The sequence below is a fragment of the Myodes glareolus genome, chromosome 2, assembly GCF_982192425.1.
Source record: "Myodes glareolus chromosome 2, mMyoGla1.1, whole genome shotgun sequence".
Taxonomy (NCBI): domain Eukaryota; kingdom Metazoa; phylum Chordata; class Mammalia; order Rodentia; family Cricetidae; genus Myodes; species Myodes glareolus.
The window spans coordinates 4,588,974-4,606,066 of NC_142027.1; the positions used below are offsets into that span (position 1 = coordinate 4,588,974).

General features: G+C 42.0%; 1 protein-coding gene across 3 annotated transcripts in view; it reads left to right on the forward strand.

Annotated features, from left to right (window-relative positions):
- Nucleotides 1-17,093, forward strand: part of Brwd1 (bromodomain and WD repeat domain containing 1) — an 84,564-nt gene that overhangs the window by 51,225 nt on the left and 16,246 nt on the right. For all 3 annotated transcript variants that reach the window (XM_087898815.1, XM_087898819.1, XM_087898821.1), the window contains exons 22-33: nt 1,306-1,397; nt 3,224-3,413; nt 5,069-5,194; nt 5,285-5,392; nt 5,876-6,000; nt 6,783-6,865; nt 10,204-10,315; nt 11,366-11,427; nt 12,322-12,477; nt 12,683-12,803; nt 15,122-15,247; nt 16,976-17,048. In XM_087898815.1, the coding sequence (XP_087754941.1) occupies nt 1,306-1,397; nt 3,224-3,413; nt 5,069-5,194; nt 5,285-5,392; nt 5,876-6,000; nt 6,783-6,865; nt 10,204-10,315; nt 11,366-11,427; nt 12,322-12,477; nt 12,683-12,803; nt 15,122-15,247; nt 16,976-17,048 (1,374 nt within the window). The remainder of the gene's footprint in view (nt 1-1,305; nt 1,398-3,223; nt 3,414-5,068; nt 5,195-5,284; nt 5,393-5,875; nt 6,001-6,782; nt 6,866-10,203; nt 10,316-11,365; nt 11,428-12,321; nt 12,478-12,682; nt 12,804-15,121; nt 15,248-16,975; nt 17,049-17,093) is intronic.

Genomic DNA, 17,093 nt, shown 5'->3' on the forward strand with positions numbered 1-17,093 from the left:
AATTATATGGAAAGAAGGAAAATCCAGGACAGCTAACATAAAATTGCAGAAGAACATAATTAAAGGACTGATCACGGCTGTCATTGTGACTTGTTATAGTATAGTTTTCAAGACAGTGGTGCTGGGGGAAGAAGAGACAGAGTCAGGGAAACATGGTCCCAAACAAATCAGTTGTCACCTGATTGCCAATACAGACAGCTCAGTGTTCGGGTGAATACTGTGTAATAGCTGGACATAGGCACTCCACAAAATCATCCTGCAGCTAATCTTTCCCATGAGCTCGCTCAGTCTGTCTGCTGGTAGATGCTTATATTGCTGGTCCTCAGGCCCTGACTGGGGAGAAGGGAAGAAACAGCTCAAAATCAGTCACAAGCTCTGAATGTCAATATAAAAACAGTTTAAAATTTGTAGATACTGAAGATATAACAGGTGTCTTCAGAGACAGGAATGTTGTTTTACATGTACTCTGCAAATTAGCAACTGCAACTGAATTGAAATTTCAGAATTGCTCCAGAAAGGGTAACTGTTATGAGATGAAAAGATAAAACCATACAGTGGGAAAATATTTGAGAAAAAACTTGTATTCAGTGTACACGAGAAACTGTTGAAGCAGAGCAGTAGGGAAAACAGGCGGTTTTCAAGTGGGAAAGCATCTAATAGTCTCTTCATTGGTACGGAGACATAATGGGAAGTCAGGGTATGGAAAACTACTGGTCATCTTGTCTCGAGGGTTAAAATCAGCACTCAAATTACCTCAGTCCAAATTACAGCCCAGATCATGGTCCATCATTTCCCTGGCTATGGTGGCTGTCAACCTCACAAATCCTCTTTAGAAAATACCTTGATAAAAATAAGGATTTAGAAGCTAGGCCTGGGGATGGAGAGATGACTCAGTGGTTAAGAGCACTTGACTGCTCTTCTAGAGGACCTGGATTCAGTTCCTAGCACCCACACAGCAGCTCACAACTGTCTGAAATTCTGGTTTCAGGGGACCTGACATCCATGGCAAAACACTAGTGCACATAAAATAAAGAAATAGAAGCCATGCCTGGCGATGCATTCCCGTGATCCCAGCAATGTCTGGAGTCCAAAGCCATTCTCTGCTACACAGTGAGTTGGAGGCCAGCATGAACTACCAGACCTCCTCTCAAAAAGCCCTTCAGTGGTGTAGTAAAAATGGTTTGCTTTCCATACTTTATCTAGTTAATTTGAGTTTTTTAGATACGCTAGTCTTGAAGGGATGTCAACAGTTTTATGACACGTAGCCTATGGGATCAAAATTTGTCTTTTCCCTTCCCAATCTAGGAGACTTCTTGTGATCAGAGTGAAGGCTCTGGTTCCTCAGAAGACGAGTGGAGAAGTGACAGAGGAAGTGAGAGCGACAGTGACAGCTCAAGGTACCGTCTTCCTTTGCGTCTCACAAGAATTTAGTTGTTGCCTTGATCAGCACTAGGCTAGCTGTGGACTATGCAGGATACTCTGGAGTGCTCTGCTATGTGCTTAGGAGTGCATACTGAAGATGTTAACATCCAAGTGTGTGTGCAACCTTATGTATTTATTACTAAATGTTTTAAAACATCTTTAATAGGACTCATGTTTCAGTGTGGTTTTAAGTCTCCATTTTTCTCATATTACTTTACTCTACACAAACTTTTTAGCCATGCCCAGATGCTTTCCCATACCCATAGTACACAGGTCATCTAGTCTTCCATGTCTTTTTGTATGGTGCTCTCTGCCCGTTTTCTTGTCTCCTTGGCTCTGTTATGACTGGGCTGTGAGTCGTATCCTAGAGCATAAGAATATGCATTATTCCTTTAAAATGTTTTGTGAATTGTGGAGCATCCATAACATAGAATACTATGTATAGCCGGGTGGTGGTGGCACACACCTTTAATCCTAGTACTCAGGAGGCAGAGATAGGCAGATCTCTTGAGTTTGAGGCCAACCTGGTCTACAAAGCGAGTTCTAGGATAGCAAGGATTGTTACACAGAGACAACCCTATCTCGGGAAAAAAACAAAAGCCCTTGAGGTGCAGCAGAGTCCTCATCTCTTGCTGTGAGGTGAAACTGTTGTGGGCTGAGAGCGTCTATTACAGACCTACTTTTCTGCTCTGACTTGTTTACACTCTGAGGGTGCAGCTCTTGCTAACCCTTTGCTGCATTCATAGCATGTCAGAAGGTCAGCGTTTTGGAAGAATTCTCATCACTTTCTTTTTGGGATTGAGTTGCTTCCCTTGGTGTCTCCATTGGTGGTTTGTAATGCAAGGTGGAATTTAGGAACCAGTATCTACCACCGTCTTGGAGGCCCTGGGGCTCTTGGTTCTCTGCAATAACATTTTAGCACTGTACTTTGCTTTCTGAGAGGGCAGTTATCACTAGGCTGTGGGCCTGACTTTTCATCAGCTCTCATTTAGAGGGTACTTGACAGAAGAAAAAGGCTTGAGATGTTACTCTGGTGGTAGAATAATTGCCAGTCATGCACAAAGCACAAAAAAATAAGAAGCTCCATTAAGAGTTAGCTTCGGTTGCTGTTAAACAAAAATATTCTAATGCTGGGCAGTGGTGATGCACAATTTTAATCCTAACACTCCGAGGCAGAGGCAGGCGGATCTCTCTGAGTTTGAGGTCAGCCTAAGTTCCAGGACAGCCAGAGATAAAGAGAAACCTTGTCTCAAAAAAATAAAAATAAACAAAAAGCATTCCAAGTGCTTACCTTCTTATTGTTAGTAAATCAGTCTTTCTTTTCTGTCTTTTTCTTCGTTTCCCCTTTCATTCCCTTCCCGCTTTTTTTCCCTCCCTTCCTCCTTCCCTCACTCCCTCCCTTCCTCCCCTACTTCCTTCCTTCATTTTATGTGTAAGTTTCTTCCCTGAATGTGTGTCTGGGCACCATGTGTGTGTCTGTTATCTAAGGAGATCAGAAGATGGCATTAAATCTCCAGGAACCAAAGTCCCTAACAGCTGTGAGCCACCATGTAGGTGCTGGGAATTGAACCCTGGTCCTGGAAGAGAATCCGGTGGAGCCATGTCTTTAGCCCTGGTGAAAATTTCTTTCTCCATCTTGGTTGTGATCTGTGGTCTGTTGGTCTTTGCTGGTCGTGTGAGCAGGATGTTTAAATTTCACCTAGGCCCTTCATTTTCCTTCTCCATGCTCACCCTTTATTCCCTCTGGGTCTGCTCTGAACTTACTGTTGTGCTCACATTCTGAAACGTTCTGTTCTCGCAGTGACTCTTCATCTCGATACTCTGATTGGACAGCTGACACAGGAATCAACTTGCAGCCTCCATTGCGGATGTCGTGTCGCCGCCGAGTAACCCGGTTCTGCAGCAGTTCAGAGGATGAGATGTCTACGGAGAATATATCGCCTCCAAAGAGAAGGCGGAAAAGAAGGAAAGAAAGCAACCCTAAAAGGGAGGTAGGCACAACAAACCTAAAGATACTGCGTGCCTCTATTCATATGCTGTTTCCTTTCTGGTTTTGCTTGTTTGCATTACTTGTCTTTTTCTATAGTTGTCTTTTCTCTTGGTGCTGGGATTGAGCCCCGGCCCTCAAACCTCACACCAACGTGAACTCTGCGCTGCATTAGTGAAGCATGGAGGATGTGCAAAGTCACTCTCCACAGTCCTTCCTTCTGAAACAGATCTCCACTGCCTCCTGGCTGCAGCCTGGTTCTTGTCTTTAGTTCACTTTCCCTTGAGTTTTGTTTTTGTAAACAAATGTTTTTAAGGTTACCCTTTTTATAGTTGTCTTGGGGTCTGTTGCAAAGGAGGAAAGAGAAATGTGTTGGAAGAAGTAAGGTTCTACTGTCCTGAGGAGTGTTAATATAGTTTAGAGTGGAACCTGACTTTGCTGCCAGGAATAAATTTGATGTGTTTTGAACATTCATTTCTCCTGCCTCTTGTTGCGTTTGTTTGGTTTCTGCGTGTAGTAGTCCTGACTGTCCTGGAACTTCACTCTGTAGTCCAGGCTCCTCTCAAACTCAAGAGATGCGACGTCCTTTGTCTCTCTAGTGCTGGGGTTAAAGGTGTGCACCGTGTGCCATCACTGCCCAGCTCTTCTCAACACATTTTATTTTATATACATGGCTCCATCTCATGGCTGTAGTAATGCTTTATTTCTTTAGTTCATGCCCAGTAGGTGCTGTCTCATGCCAGTGTCACCATTTAAAGATGTCAAGTTTTGTTTTTGTTTTCTCTTCCTGTGTAACAGATTCCCTTAGGTGTAAGATTCACTTAAGTGTAAGAATGAGTATTTCTTACTTTGGGTCAGAATGTAGGTTCCTGAGTTACAGGAACATTGAGCCGCTTGGATATCCTGACATCATGCTGTCTGACCTTCCCCTGAGCCACTATCCAATAATAAAGCCAAGGTTACACCTTAATGCTTCTGTGCCCCAAGCTGCATACTGTTGATTTAGGCCTCTTTGTTGCCAGAGTAAGTCACTGAGTCTCAGCTGAGCCTTAGCTGAGAAGAGCGAAGTATGGAGAACTTGTTTTGAAGAAGTACCAGGCTTGAAAACCTTACAAGAGAAGAAGTTCAGTTGGTCCCTTGTTTACCTACCATGCTTGAACCCCTAGTTCTATCTCTAGCACACATAGGGTAGGCATAATGTCGACATTCCTGTAACCCCAGCACGCAGGAGGTGAAGGCAGGAAGATGAGAAGTTTAAGGACATCCTCAGCTATGTACTGAGTCCGAGTCCATTTTGGGATACATAAAACCTATCTCAAAATTCTAAAATACAAAAGGAGATTCCTAATTATTACTAGACTGTGTTCAAATTCAAAGTGGAGTCTGAGTAGAATAGCTTGTGCCTAGAAGATGTTTAGTGTGACATAACGGTATGGGGGTGAGGGAGCCCTAGGCTGGGTTTAGGTAGCTCCACAGTGATTTTAGAAGCTACAGTAAGTGGAGGATTAGAGCCAGGCATTTTTCATAATTTTTTAGAAGGCAGTACATTCTTGTGTATTGAGCCAGACAAAATGACTTAGAATAGTGAAGTATTTGTTTTTCAATTAAATAGCGTGTCTTGCCCCTTTCATACCAGGCTTCATTGTCTTTTCTTGGCAGAGTTTGCGAAGGACGACTGCAGCAGAGCTGGCAGATACGGAGCATTTGTATGAGTTTCACCCTCCTGTTTGGATAACTGACACTACACTACGCAAGTCTCCCTTTGTTCCTCAGATGGGTGACGAGGTGAGAGCAGAAGCCTCCCAGAGTGTGTGCAGGAAAGCCAAGCCCTTGCTGCTCCGTGGCTTCCTAGTAAACAAACGCTTCCCTTTGCAGGTGATATACTTCCGTCAGGGTCATGAAGCTTACATTGAAGCTGTCAGAAGAAATAACATCTATGAACTGAACCCTAATAAGGAGCCGTGGAGAAAAATGGATCTCAGAGTAGGTCCTTGTTAGAGCCTAGTGCGCAGTTTCTGTAAAGTGCTAGCGCAGAGGGCAGGTGGGTGAGAGCTTATTGCCAAGCTCGGAGGTCAGAGTTCAGTCTCCATATCCCTCACGGTGGAACGTGCATGTGCACAAATAATAAATACATACAGTAAGTGGGAAAAAAAGTGAAATTGAAAGTATAAGTCAAGAAAATGTCAGGTTATTGACTGGTTATCTTGTACTGATCCCGAGCCACTCCAGAATTCCTTAGACGTCTAGTGAGTACACTGACTGCTTACGTGGGTGTTTCTGTGTGAGGGGTCTGTCATCTAGAGAGGGGAAGGATGATTGCAGTCAATGGCAAATTACCCTGTGTCTGTGATCCCAGGTTAGGAGCTGACTAGTGTAGCAGTAGTACATAGAGAAGTACAGGAATGATAAACTGATGTTTCAGAAAGAAAAAAGAAAATAAATTTTCTAAATAAACGTTTGTTACAGGATCAAGAGTTGGTCAAAATAGTTGGAATAAGATATGAGGTTGGACCTCCAACGCTCTGTTGCCTCAAACTAGCATTTATAGACCCAGCAACTGGTAGACTTACAGATAAATCTTTCTCCATTAGGTATGTATTATTATATTTCTGTGGAATTACTTAAATGTAGATTTTACATCTTGCTGATTTGTAGGCCCTTCCCCTTTAGCTGCATCATGCCTGTAGACCCGTGGACAGGTCTGCCAGGGAGCAGTTAAGTAAGGGGTTTGCTGCATGAGCGACTTCCACGATGTTCACCCAGGCAGAAGATTAGAACCTATGCAGGGACTGGTTACACAGGAATAGTAGATGTACTGATTTAAGTTGAGGACACACTGCACTGTGCTGTTCAGAGACTGAAAAAGAAGACAGGGTTCTCACTAAACCTGCAACTCACCGTTTGGGTAGGCTGGCCAGTCAGGGGACTTTAGGAACCTGCCTATCTCTGCCTTCCTAGTGTTTGGATTATAGGTACGTGGCACAACTGGCTTATGTATGGATACAGGCAGTCAGAACTCAGATCCTTACATTGCCCTGAAAGCACCTTTACTAACAACTGAGCGATCTCTAGTCCCTTTTGATCTTTAAATGTGTTAGATGGGCCTGGGAAGATGGCCCAGCTAGAAAGTCTGAGTTCCACTGTGCTGGGCAGAAAGAGATGGGTACTTGGTACTCACTGGTCAGTGAGTCCAGCCTGCTGGCAAGCTGCAGACCAGTGACAGCCTGTCAGAATGACAGGTAGGTGTCATTTGGTGATGATGACATTCAGGGTTGCCCTCTGCACTCCACCCTTGTGTGCACATGTACTCAGGAGCTTGAAGTGACAGAGTGCTTGTGCCTTTCCACTATGGTAATTTCTAATTTTCTTTTAGATACCATGATATGCCAGATGTTATCGATTTTCTTGTGTTGCGTCAATTTTATGATGAAGCAAGACAGAGAAACTGGCAGCCTTGTAAGTCTGTCTTACTGAATTCTATATAGTATTAAAAACCATTGAGCTGCTCTTTAGATAAAGCACTTTTAACTGGTTTATACAATTTCTGGAAGCGTAAGTGAGCTTTAAATGTATTGGCTTAGTACTTGTGCTGATCGGTACCTATTTCGTGTAGACTTTTTAGCCTTGCAATATTGCTTCTGCTTATGGTGTTTGGGAATCACTGTTTTGTTTTGTATTAATAATACTGATATTTTAGAGACAGGGTCTGCCTTTGGAACTCTGGCTGTCCTGGAGCTCACAGAGCTCTACCTGCTTTTGCTTCTGCCTCTTGAGTGGTGTGATTAAGATGTGCAGCGCCACACTCAGTCGTGTATAATTGTCCTTAATGTAGTACTTATGTAAGTTGTACTTTTATAGGAGTTAAAACAACAGTTCTCAGCCTGTAGTCACAGCCTCTTTGCAGTCGAATGACTCTTTCACAGATACCGAATATCAGATACTCACATCACTATTCTTAACAGTAGCAAAATTACAGTTAAAAAGTAACAATGAGAATAATTTTATGCTTTGGGATAACCACAATATAAGTAACCGTATTCAAGGGTCACAACATTAGGAAGGTTGAGAATCACTGATTTAAAACAATCTAATAGTTAATAAATAATTACAGGGCTGGACGTTGATGGTGTGTGCCTATAATTCCAGCACTCAGAGAGAGGCAGGTGGTTCTCTGTGAATTCAAAGCCAGCCTGGTCTACAGAGTGAGTTCCAGGACAACCAGGATTATACATAGTGAGTCCCTATCTGAAAGAAAGAATAAAAGGAAAAAGAAAAATCCAAAATATTGTGTAAACTGAGTGGTTGTAGCACATACCTTTAATCCCAGCACTTGGAAGAAAGAGCCAGACAAATCTCTGAGTTTGAGGCCAACCTGGTCTACTGAGCAAGCAAGTTTTTTGATGTCAGGCCTACACAACAGCCCTGTATCCAAAAAAAAGAAGAAAATAATGCTGTAGTATGTCACAGTACTAGACATACTGGAGTTAAGTGACACATCTTGAGGGGACGGGTCCTTTAGGAAATAGATTGGGAAGGTCGCTCCACTCTAAGGACACCCGTTCCTCTGGAGAGGAGCAGAGCGCAATGCCAGGCACCGTGTCAGACAGCTCAGAACTGCCTGTAAGTCGTCAGGGGTTTGATACCTGTCTTCCTGCTGGGCATCTATATGCATGTTCTTTGAGTGTGGGTGCTGCCCACTTCCCACCTCACCCCCGTTTTAAAAAAAATCGTAAAAACAAGAAGAAACACAAACATTTGGATCAGCAAGGTGGCTGAGTGGTGAAGGTTCTCCCTCTGTATCCCAGCCTTCCAGCTAGCGTCGGGTCCTGGAGTCAGCATGGTCTGTGGAGGGAGTGACTCCTGGACATTGTCCTCTGCCCCAGCACACACACACATGCAGCAGGAGCGGAAATGGAAAGCTCTTTAAGCCACTTTATGGTTTGTTTTCCTTTGTAATCTAGTGGTTTTGTTTTGCAGTTCATGTGTGTACAGGAAGTTGATTGATCTCATTTTTATACTGTGCCATTATCCTATTATTATTTATTTGTTTTAAAGAGTTACCTTTTTTGAGACAGTGGCCCTGGCTAACCTGGAATATACTGTAGACCAAACTGGCCTTGAACTCACAGAGGGGTAAGATAGATGGATGTGTGACTTTGATGTTTGAAAAATGTGGGGTTAGTTTATAGTATGAAATGACTGGTATCTACTGAAGTGAAGTCAGGCTTCAGTGTTGATGTAGGGCACTTTAAATTCCTTACAGTCTGGAACCACTACTGCAAGGGACAATTCTGATATTTAGTGACTGGGGTTGGAGGGGGAGTGCAGGGGGCTCATGCTTGGCCACAGACCCATTCTACCCGAGTACATGTTGTAGAATCTACAGGGTTCTGTAGGAACCATCTCAAAGCCCTTTACAAAGATCTTTCTTGGGCTGGAGAGATGGCTCAGAGGTTAAGAGCACTGGCTACACTTCCAAAGGTCCTGAGTTCAATTCCTAGCAACCAAATGGTGGCTCACAACCATCTATAATGAAATATGCTGCCCTCTTCCGGCCTGCAGGGACATATGCAGGCAGACCACTGTATACTTAATAAATAAATCTTTTTTTAAAAAAAAGCTCTGACAATAAAATTATATCCTAATCATAATAAATGACTGAGCCCACCCAAATAAAGACGACAAGAAGAAAATCTGCAATAAGATGAGTTATCCTTGGCATGTTCACCATCACTATGGAAAGATCTTCTTCCTGTTGAATTATTGTAAGCCAGTAGAATTGATTAGTGGCTATGCAGTTCTTTTAAACAAGAATACATTTTTAATGCTTGAGTATTTTCAGACCTGGTTCTAACCTTTTAAACTTCATTTCGTGCATTTTAAGTGTGTATGTGTCAATGAGAGCACACCATGTGACTCGTGAAGGTCAGGATTTTGGGAGGCTGTGATCTTCTGTCGTAAGAGTCCCTGAAGATTGAACTCAGGCAGGCATAGTGGCCTGCGTGTTTATTCCTTAACCTATTTCACTGGCTTCAGACCCCATTGCTCATGAGATTTGTAAGGACTTTCAGCGTATGTTCATGTTGTATGTAGACAGAGACTGCGCTTTCGTTTCCTGCCCACCCAGACACAAATAATCACACAGAAACTATTAATTACAACACTGTTTGGCCAGTGGCTCAGGCGTATTCTTAGCTAGCTCTTATATCTTTCATTTTATATTTTACTGCAAGGCTCATGGTTTGTTACTTCATATCTTGTTTCTTGGGTGGCTATGTGATGTCTCCTGACTCTGCCTACTTTTTATCTCTGGATTTTCTGCCTGACTTACTCTTCTGAACCATTGGCCAAAACAGCTTTGTTCATCAACCAATGAAAGCAACACATTTCCATAAGGACATTCCACACCAGTTGTATTCTATAGTGACAACTGCAATTGTAAGACTAATCATAGCTGTTAAAATTTTCCTGCAGATTTTTTTAGAATATTTCATAAATTTCTCCAGCATATTTTAGTTGCACCCAGTAGAGATTTAGTCTCAGTCTGTCTGTCTCTGTCTTTCTCTCTCTCTCTCTCTCTCTCTCTCTCTCTCTCTCTCTCTCTCTCTCTCTCGTCATGTTGGTCGAGCACAGAGAATTAGCACCCATTGTGATATACCCAGAAGGCTAAGGACTTTGAATTTCTTAAACTTTGCACTTGATCTCTGTTCTTCATGTATTATGGTATTTCATAGGTAGAAGGTATCCATAATGCTAGCAGATGCACACCTCAGACTTGATCACTTCTCTTACAGGTGACAGATTTCGATCTATTATTGATGATGCTTGGTGGTTTGGAACTGTGCTGAGTCAAGAGCCATATCAGCCACAGTATCCTGACAGTCATTTCCAGTGTTACGTTGTAAGGTTTGTATACAGAGAGAAACTGTTTGCTGTTTCAGATCACCGTGTGATTGACATGATTTAGGGTCTGTGTATTTTGCGCCATTGAGTCAGTGACCTCCAGAATGTCTTCTGAGACCTGTAACACACCTGTTTTCTGCTGTTTAATATTCCCGAAACACAGGTCAGCATTGATACTGTATTAATATTCACAAAAACCTTTCCCTCACCCACTAGCTGGCTATAGATTAAAAAAGCCTGGCGTTCAAGCTTTAACACTGACTGTGTGCTTCCCTTACTCTGAGGGCAGGTTGCTTAGGAGTTCTGATGCCTTCGTAAACCTTAAATTAGTTATTTTTCCATGTGGATATTTTGCCTCCATGTACCATACACATGGCTGGTACCCTTCAAAGGTCAGAAGAGGGAGTCAGATCCTTCAGAATTGGATTTGCAGATAGTGGGAGCTGGGAATCAAACATTTGTGCTCTGTTAGAGCAGCCAGTGCCCCTAACCCCGAGCTATCTCTTTAGACCCTCGAATAAACGCTTGTTCGTTCGTTCGTTCGTTCGTTCGTTCGTTCCTTCCTTCCTTCCTTCCTTCCTTCCTTCCTTCCTTCCGTCCGTCCGTCCGTCCGTCCGTCCGTCCTTCCTTGGGTCTATGTCATCTTTCCTATCCTAGATTTGCTATGTAGGCCAGACTGGCCCTCGACTTCGAGATCTGCCTGCCTTTGCCTTCCAGGTGCTGAAGTTAATAACATGAACCACCATACCTGGCTATACTTTTTGTTTGTTTTGAAACAGCTCTGGCTGTACTGGAATCCCTTTTGTAGACCAGGCTGGACTCGAACTAAGAGATCTACCTGCTTCTGCCTCCCAAATGCAATTTTAAAAAGGTGTGTGCCGCTACCACCTGGCCTTTCTCAATTTTTTAATACTAATGTTGGAAACGTAATTCCTGCAGTTAGGCTAGTTTTTGGTATTTCTTTTGTAATGTCTTACTGTTCTGTACAGTTACTGTTCTGTACAGTTTGTTTTTGGGAAAGGTAACTAATGCTTCCTATTGTTTGTTAAACAGGTGGGACAATACTGAAATTGAAAAGCTTAGCCCATGGGACATGGAGCCAATTCCTGACAATGGTACATATTTGTCATAAGTTCTGAAGTTATTTTTCTTCCAGTGTTTCTTACTTATGCACATAGTAGGACACGCTTTTGTCTACTCATAAGTGTCCTGAAGTTACCACAGTCTCAGAGCTTTGCTAGAAGAAAACTTAGCAGTTCATCTGTCACATGACCCACTTGATCTCCATCACATGTAGCCCCTCTTTTCCTACCCACCCTGGTTTTTTGTTTGTTTGTTTGTTTGTGGTTGGTTTTTTTTTTAAGTTGGGGTGGGGGGGTTCCCGACAGGGTCTCTCTGTGTGTAGCCCTGGCTGTCCTGAAACTGGCTCTGTAGACCAGACTGGCCTTGAACTCATAGATTCAGTCACCTGCCTCTACCTCGTGAGTGCTGGGATTAAAGGTGTGCACCACCACCACCTGGCTCAGTTTTTATTTTATTTATTTATTTTTTAAGATTTATTACATATACAGTGTTCTACCTCCATGTTATGTCCGCATTCCAGAAAAGGGCACTAGATCTCACTATTTATGATTGCCAGGCACCATGTGATTGCTGGGAATTGAACTCAGAACCTTAGGAGGAGCAGCCAGTGCTGGTAAAGGCTGAGCCATCTCTCCAGCCCCAGTGGTGCCTGGAACTTTACATTTGGAAGGAATAGACTGAGACCCTGAAGATGGTCTCTATTTAGTCTTTATCCGGGTCATACTGCTTACACCTCAATTCAAGCAGTTTTGTAATCTCTGTAAACAACTGAGAATGTAGAAGGATTGAGTTCTTCTTTTCCCATAGAAGTAGTCTAGTTAATGATCTTTTCCAGTTGAGCTTGTGTATATAGTACAGATTGCATGTTAGAGGTTGATCCCCCCATACATCTTCTTTAATTTTCATTAAAATGGAATTCATCATAGTTGATCCACCAGAAGAATTGGGAGCGAGTATCTCTGTCACTTCAGATGAGCTAGAGAAATTGCTTTACAAACCGCAAGATGGTGAATGGGGCCAGAAGTCAAGAGACGAGGAGTGTGAGCGCATCATCAGTGGAATAGACCAGCTCTTAAACCTGGGTGAGTGTCACTGCTGACCCTCACATTTGTCTGTCGGGTTCTCTTCTCCTCACAGTGTCGTAAGAAATGCAGTTCTCTCTTAGGAGTGTGTGTGTGTGTGTGTGTGTGTGTGTGTGTGTGTGTGTGTGTGTGTGTGTTTTAAAGCTAATTATCATCTATGGTAATGAACTTACTGTTTACAAACTTAGAATTTTGTCTTTTACAGATATAGCAGCGGCTTTTGCAGGCCCGGTGGATCTATGTACATATCCAAAGTACTGCACAGTGGTGGCTTATCCAACTGATCTTTACACAATTCGAATGAGACTTGTTAATCGATTTTACAGGTTAGTAGAGCACCCCTTTGAAAATATCATAAAGAGCTCTTAGGACATAGTAACCAGCATGACTGAGTGGTACAGCTTGCAGATGGTTCTATGTGAGTGTTCAGTGCTGGTGAACATAATTTCCTGTTGTTGCTTGTTATGTCTTTGGGTGAATGACATATGTTGGGTAGTCAGGCATTAGATTATATACCAAGCATCATTCATGCGTGCGTGTGTTAGAAATTAGATCCTGGTTTTTTTTTTCAGCCTGTCAAATTCTTTTTAAATGCATGAGTTACTAGAACTTTAATTTTTTTAAGCTTCATTTTTATTTAGCTGTGTGTGTATATGCCTGTATGTATGTATGTCCTTAGAAATACAGATTTCCTTGGAGTCCAGAAGAGAGAGTTCCTTCTCCTGGAGCTGTCTTTAAAGGTGGTTGTTGCCAGATACTGGGTGCAAGAGCAGTCAGTACTATTAACCGTTGAACCACTCTGTAGTTGAATCGCAGCTTCATTCAGAACCATGAACTAAAGATGGTAAAGGCTTATGAAACAATGTAATTCACCTTTTTGTGATAATGTAGATAGAAATTCCGCTACATAATCCTTTGTGATACAAAGCCTACTTTGAAATAAAGGGAAAGGACTGGAGAGATGGCTCAGCATTTATGAGCACTGGCTGTGCTTTCAGAGGTCCTGAGTTCACTTCCCAACAGCCACATGGTGGCTCACAGCCACCTGAATGAAGTCTGCTGCCCTCTCCTGGTCTGCAGGTGTACATGCAGACAGAGCACGGAAATGTAAATGGAGCCTGCGCTTCATTTCTGGCCACCCACATAAAAACTATATTAATTACAGCACTGTTTGGTCAGTGGCTCAGGCATATTCCTAGCTAGCTCTTACATCTAAAATTAACCCTTTCCTATATTTTCTATTTTACCACAGGCTTGTGGTTTCTCTCACATCTCGCTTTTTGGGCAGCTGTAAGGTGTCTCCCGACTCTGCCTCACTTCTCTGCATTTAGTTTAGTTTTCCTGCCTAGCTCTATTCTGCCCTGCTGTGGGTCAAAGCAGCTTCTTTATTAACCATTGGTAATAAAGCATATTCACAGCATACAGAGAGGAATCCCACATCACTGGAATAAAAGGAAAGTAATACAAAATCTGTAAGAGTGCTTATCTTGGGGTAGCCCCAACTGGACTGTGCTGAATTTTGCCCTTTTCACAGAGTTCAATATTAACTCCTACATTTAAAAGTAGCACATTTCGTGAGTTAGTAACTGACTTGTTCGTCTGAGCAAAGCTTATTTCTCAGAGATAGCAACTTTTGCTGTCGATTTTTAAAACCGTTGTTAATTTTAAAATCACTTCTTTGTAATTGTTTTTACAGTAATTGATATTATTTAAATTTTTATGATCCCATTGATGGAAATACTGTTGAACATAATTATTATTCCACAATTATAGTGGAATTATATCTAGTCATATGTGTTAAGAAACCAGTTTGTAATGAAACTGATTCAGAGTTGGTGTTGAACACATTTTCCTCAGTCTGCGTGTGTGTGTGGGGAGGGGCTGTGGTGGGTCCTGTTGGCATGTGGAGAATGTCCAGGATAGTCCTCTGGCACTCTTTGCTGTACTCCCTTGATGCTGAGTCTCTGAGAGACCTGGATAAGCTGACTGCCCAGTGAGCTCTTGTGTGGTAGTACCAAAGAGTTCCACAACAACCCGGAATGCAGTACAACAAAGGTTTGTTTATCTGGGGATAAACGCACAGTAAGGGTAGCGATCCGCAGTCCTCTGCATGCTCTGGGAACCGAATCCAGCAGAAAAAGGGGCTGTGCACATTTTTCGTCTACACTTATAGTACATGAGACCACGCCCAAAGTGGGCCAATATCTTAAAGGTTATTGGCTGAAGGAGTTCCCACAGCACTCTGCTGGAGTTAAAGGCACCCTAGCCATGCTCACTTCATTTTCACATGGTTGATGCAGAATCTAATCCACAAGCAAGCTATTGTACGTATGGAGCCACTTCCTAGCCCTGTTTGTTGAGTTTGACAGCTTCGAAAGGTACTCATAGGTGTGGTGGAAAGGAAAGACTAGGGTGTGTGTGTGCACGTGTGTGCGCGCGATAAGGTGATTGAGGTGGTTTACTTAAATTAGATCTTGTAATTTGTAGTCTATTGTAACTATAATGACTGTCTGAGTTGAGCGTGAGATTATTTAGTATGAGCTTTCCCTAGTGCTGTCTGAAGATATGTCTCATTTATATAATAGGCTAACTTTGCGAGGTTTTGATTATTTTCCTTTTAAGTAATGTTATGTTTCTTTTCAAGGCGGTTATCTGCATTGATTTGGGAAGTCCGATATATAGAGCATAATGCAAGAACATTTAATGAACCGGAAAGTGTAATTGCAAGATCAGCTAAAAAAATAACTGACCAGCTTCTGAAATTTATTAAGTAAGTGATCTCATGTGTGGTGGGAAAGTGATTTTTCAATATACTGTGTTTTTATAGCATCTCATGTTTATTGCCTGAATTCTTCCCATCTGAGTTTTTACTTGAGGGAACATTTTCTTGCATACTTTCAATAAAGGAATGTGACCAATTCAGTTTATTTTTTAATACTTCATTAAGTATATGGGTATTTTGCCAGCTTATATGTATGTGCACTTGTGTGCCTGGTGCCCTTGGAGGCCCGAAGAGGGCGTGGGATCTCCATGCAGCTATAGTTCCAGAAGGTAGTTACCTCCATGTTGGTGCTGGGAATGCAACCCAGATCCTGAGGAAGCACAGCCAGTGTTTATTACCACTGAGCCATCTCTCCAGCTCCAACCTTTATATATTTAAAAATTAAAGTAATTAAAATAATTTCATCAATGTTTTATCTGCGTGTGTGTGTGTGTGTGTGTGTGTGTGTGTGTGTATGCCTGGTGTCTGATGAGGTCAGTAGAAAGTGACATTGGATCCCCTGGAGTTGGAGTTAGAGATGGTTGTGAGCCCATTATGTGGCTGCTGGAAATTGAACCCAGTTCTTCTGCAAGAGCAATCTGCTTTTAACTGAGGTTTCATCTCTTCAGCAAATGTGAAGTATTTTATACTACTGTATGGCTGTATCCAGTTACTTGTGAACATAGCTGTGGTACAAAGTGTTAGGCAGTTAACCCTGTCCAATCGTGTCAGTTTCCAATGTTTTAGTAGTTTGTACACCAGTGCCCTTGTGTTTCAGAGTCAAATCTAGACTCATTGGTACATTTCAGTGTTGGTTTGCTTTGTTGTCTTAATCGCCTTATAAGTTTTCTTGACCCTTAATATTTTTCTGAAATGTTGGTCACTTAATTTTGTAGACTGTAGGTTTTTCCAGGCATCTTTTAATGACTAGGTTAAATTTGAGTCCATTTTGATTGTATTCTGTGAAAGTAGACTTGTATAAATACTCTATACATTTACTTTTTTTGCAAATTTATTTGAAGTTCTATGAATACTGACGTGGGAATTGAGACCTGAGTTTCTTTAGAGATGTCATTTTTTGGTATGTGGACAGATAACCCAACTTCAGTCTCCTCATGAGAGACTAAATTTCCTTCCCATGTGTCTTGTCTTTATAGATTCTTTAAAAGACTCCCTAAGTCTAAGGCTATACCAACCCTGAACATATCTGTCTTGTCTGAAAATGAATGGGCAGGGCTGGAGAGATGGCTCAGTGGTTAAGAGCATTGCCTGCTCTTCCAAAAGTCCTGAGTTCAATTCCCAACAACCACATGGTGGCTCACAACCATCTGTAATTAGGTCTGGTGCCCTCTTTTGGCCTTCAGGCATGCACACAGACAGAATATTGTATACATAATACAGCCCCTCTCTTCTGTCTTAAATTTCCTTTTCTTGTGGTATTTTCTATATCAGTATTACTGTGGTAATACCTAAGAGAAATGATGCTGTGTTCATCCTGAAAAGGCCACTTAGATGCCATTATTTCTGTGTTACCAACTTCATTTTGAACACTTAAATTATCATTCTAAATTAGAATATTAAAGTCCATCTTTTCCATAGAGGACTGGTTACAGTCGTGTATCATGTTTAAAGTTGGGTGTGTCTAGCCTGGGGAACGTTTGCATTTTAATGTGCAGTGAGTGCTTGTGAGGATGAACTATCCTTCATATGACTAATAGTGAAAATTTTAACTTTTAGGAATCAAGATTGTACAAATATATCAGAACTGTCTAACACATCGGAAAATGATGACCAGAATGCCGATGAATTGGTATGACGTTTTCACTTTATGATGATGCATTGATTTCAAAGCGAG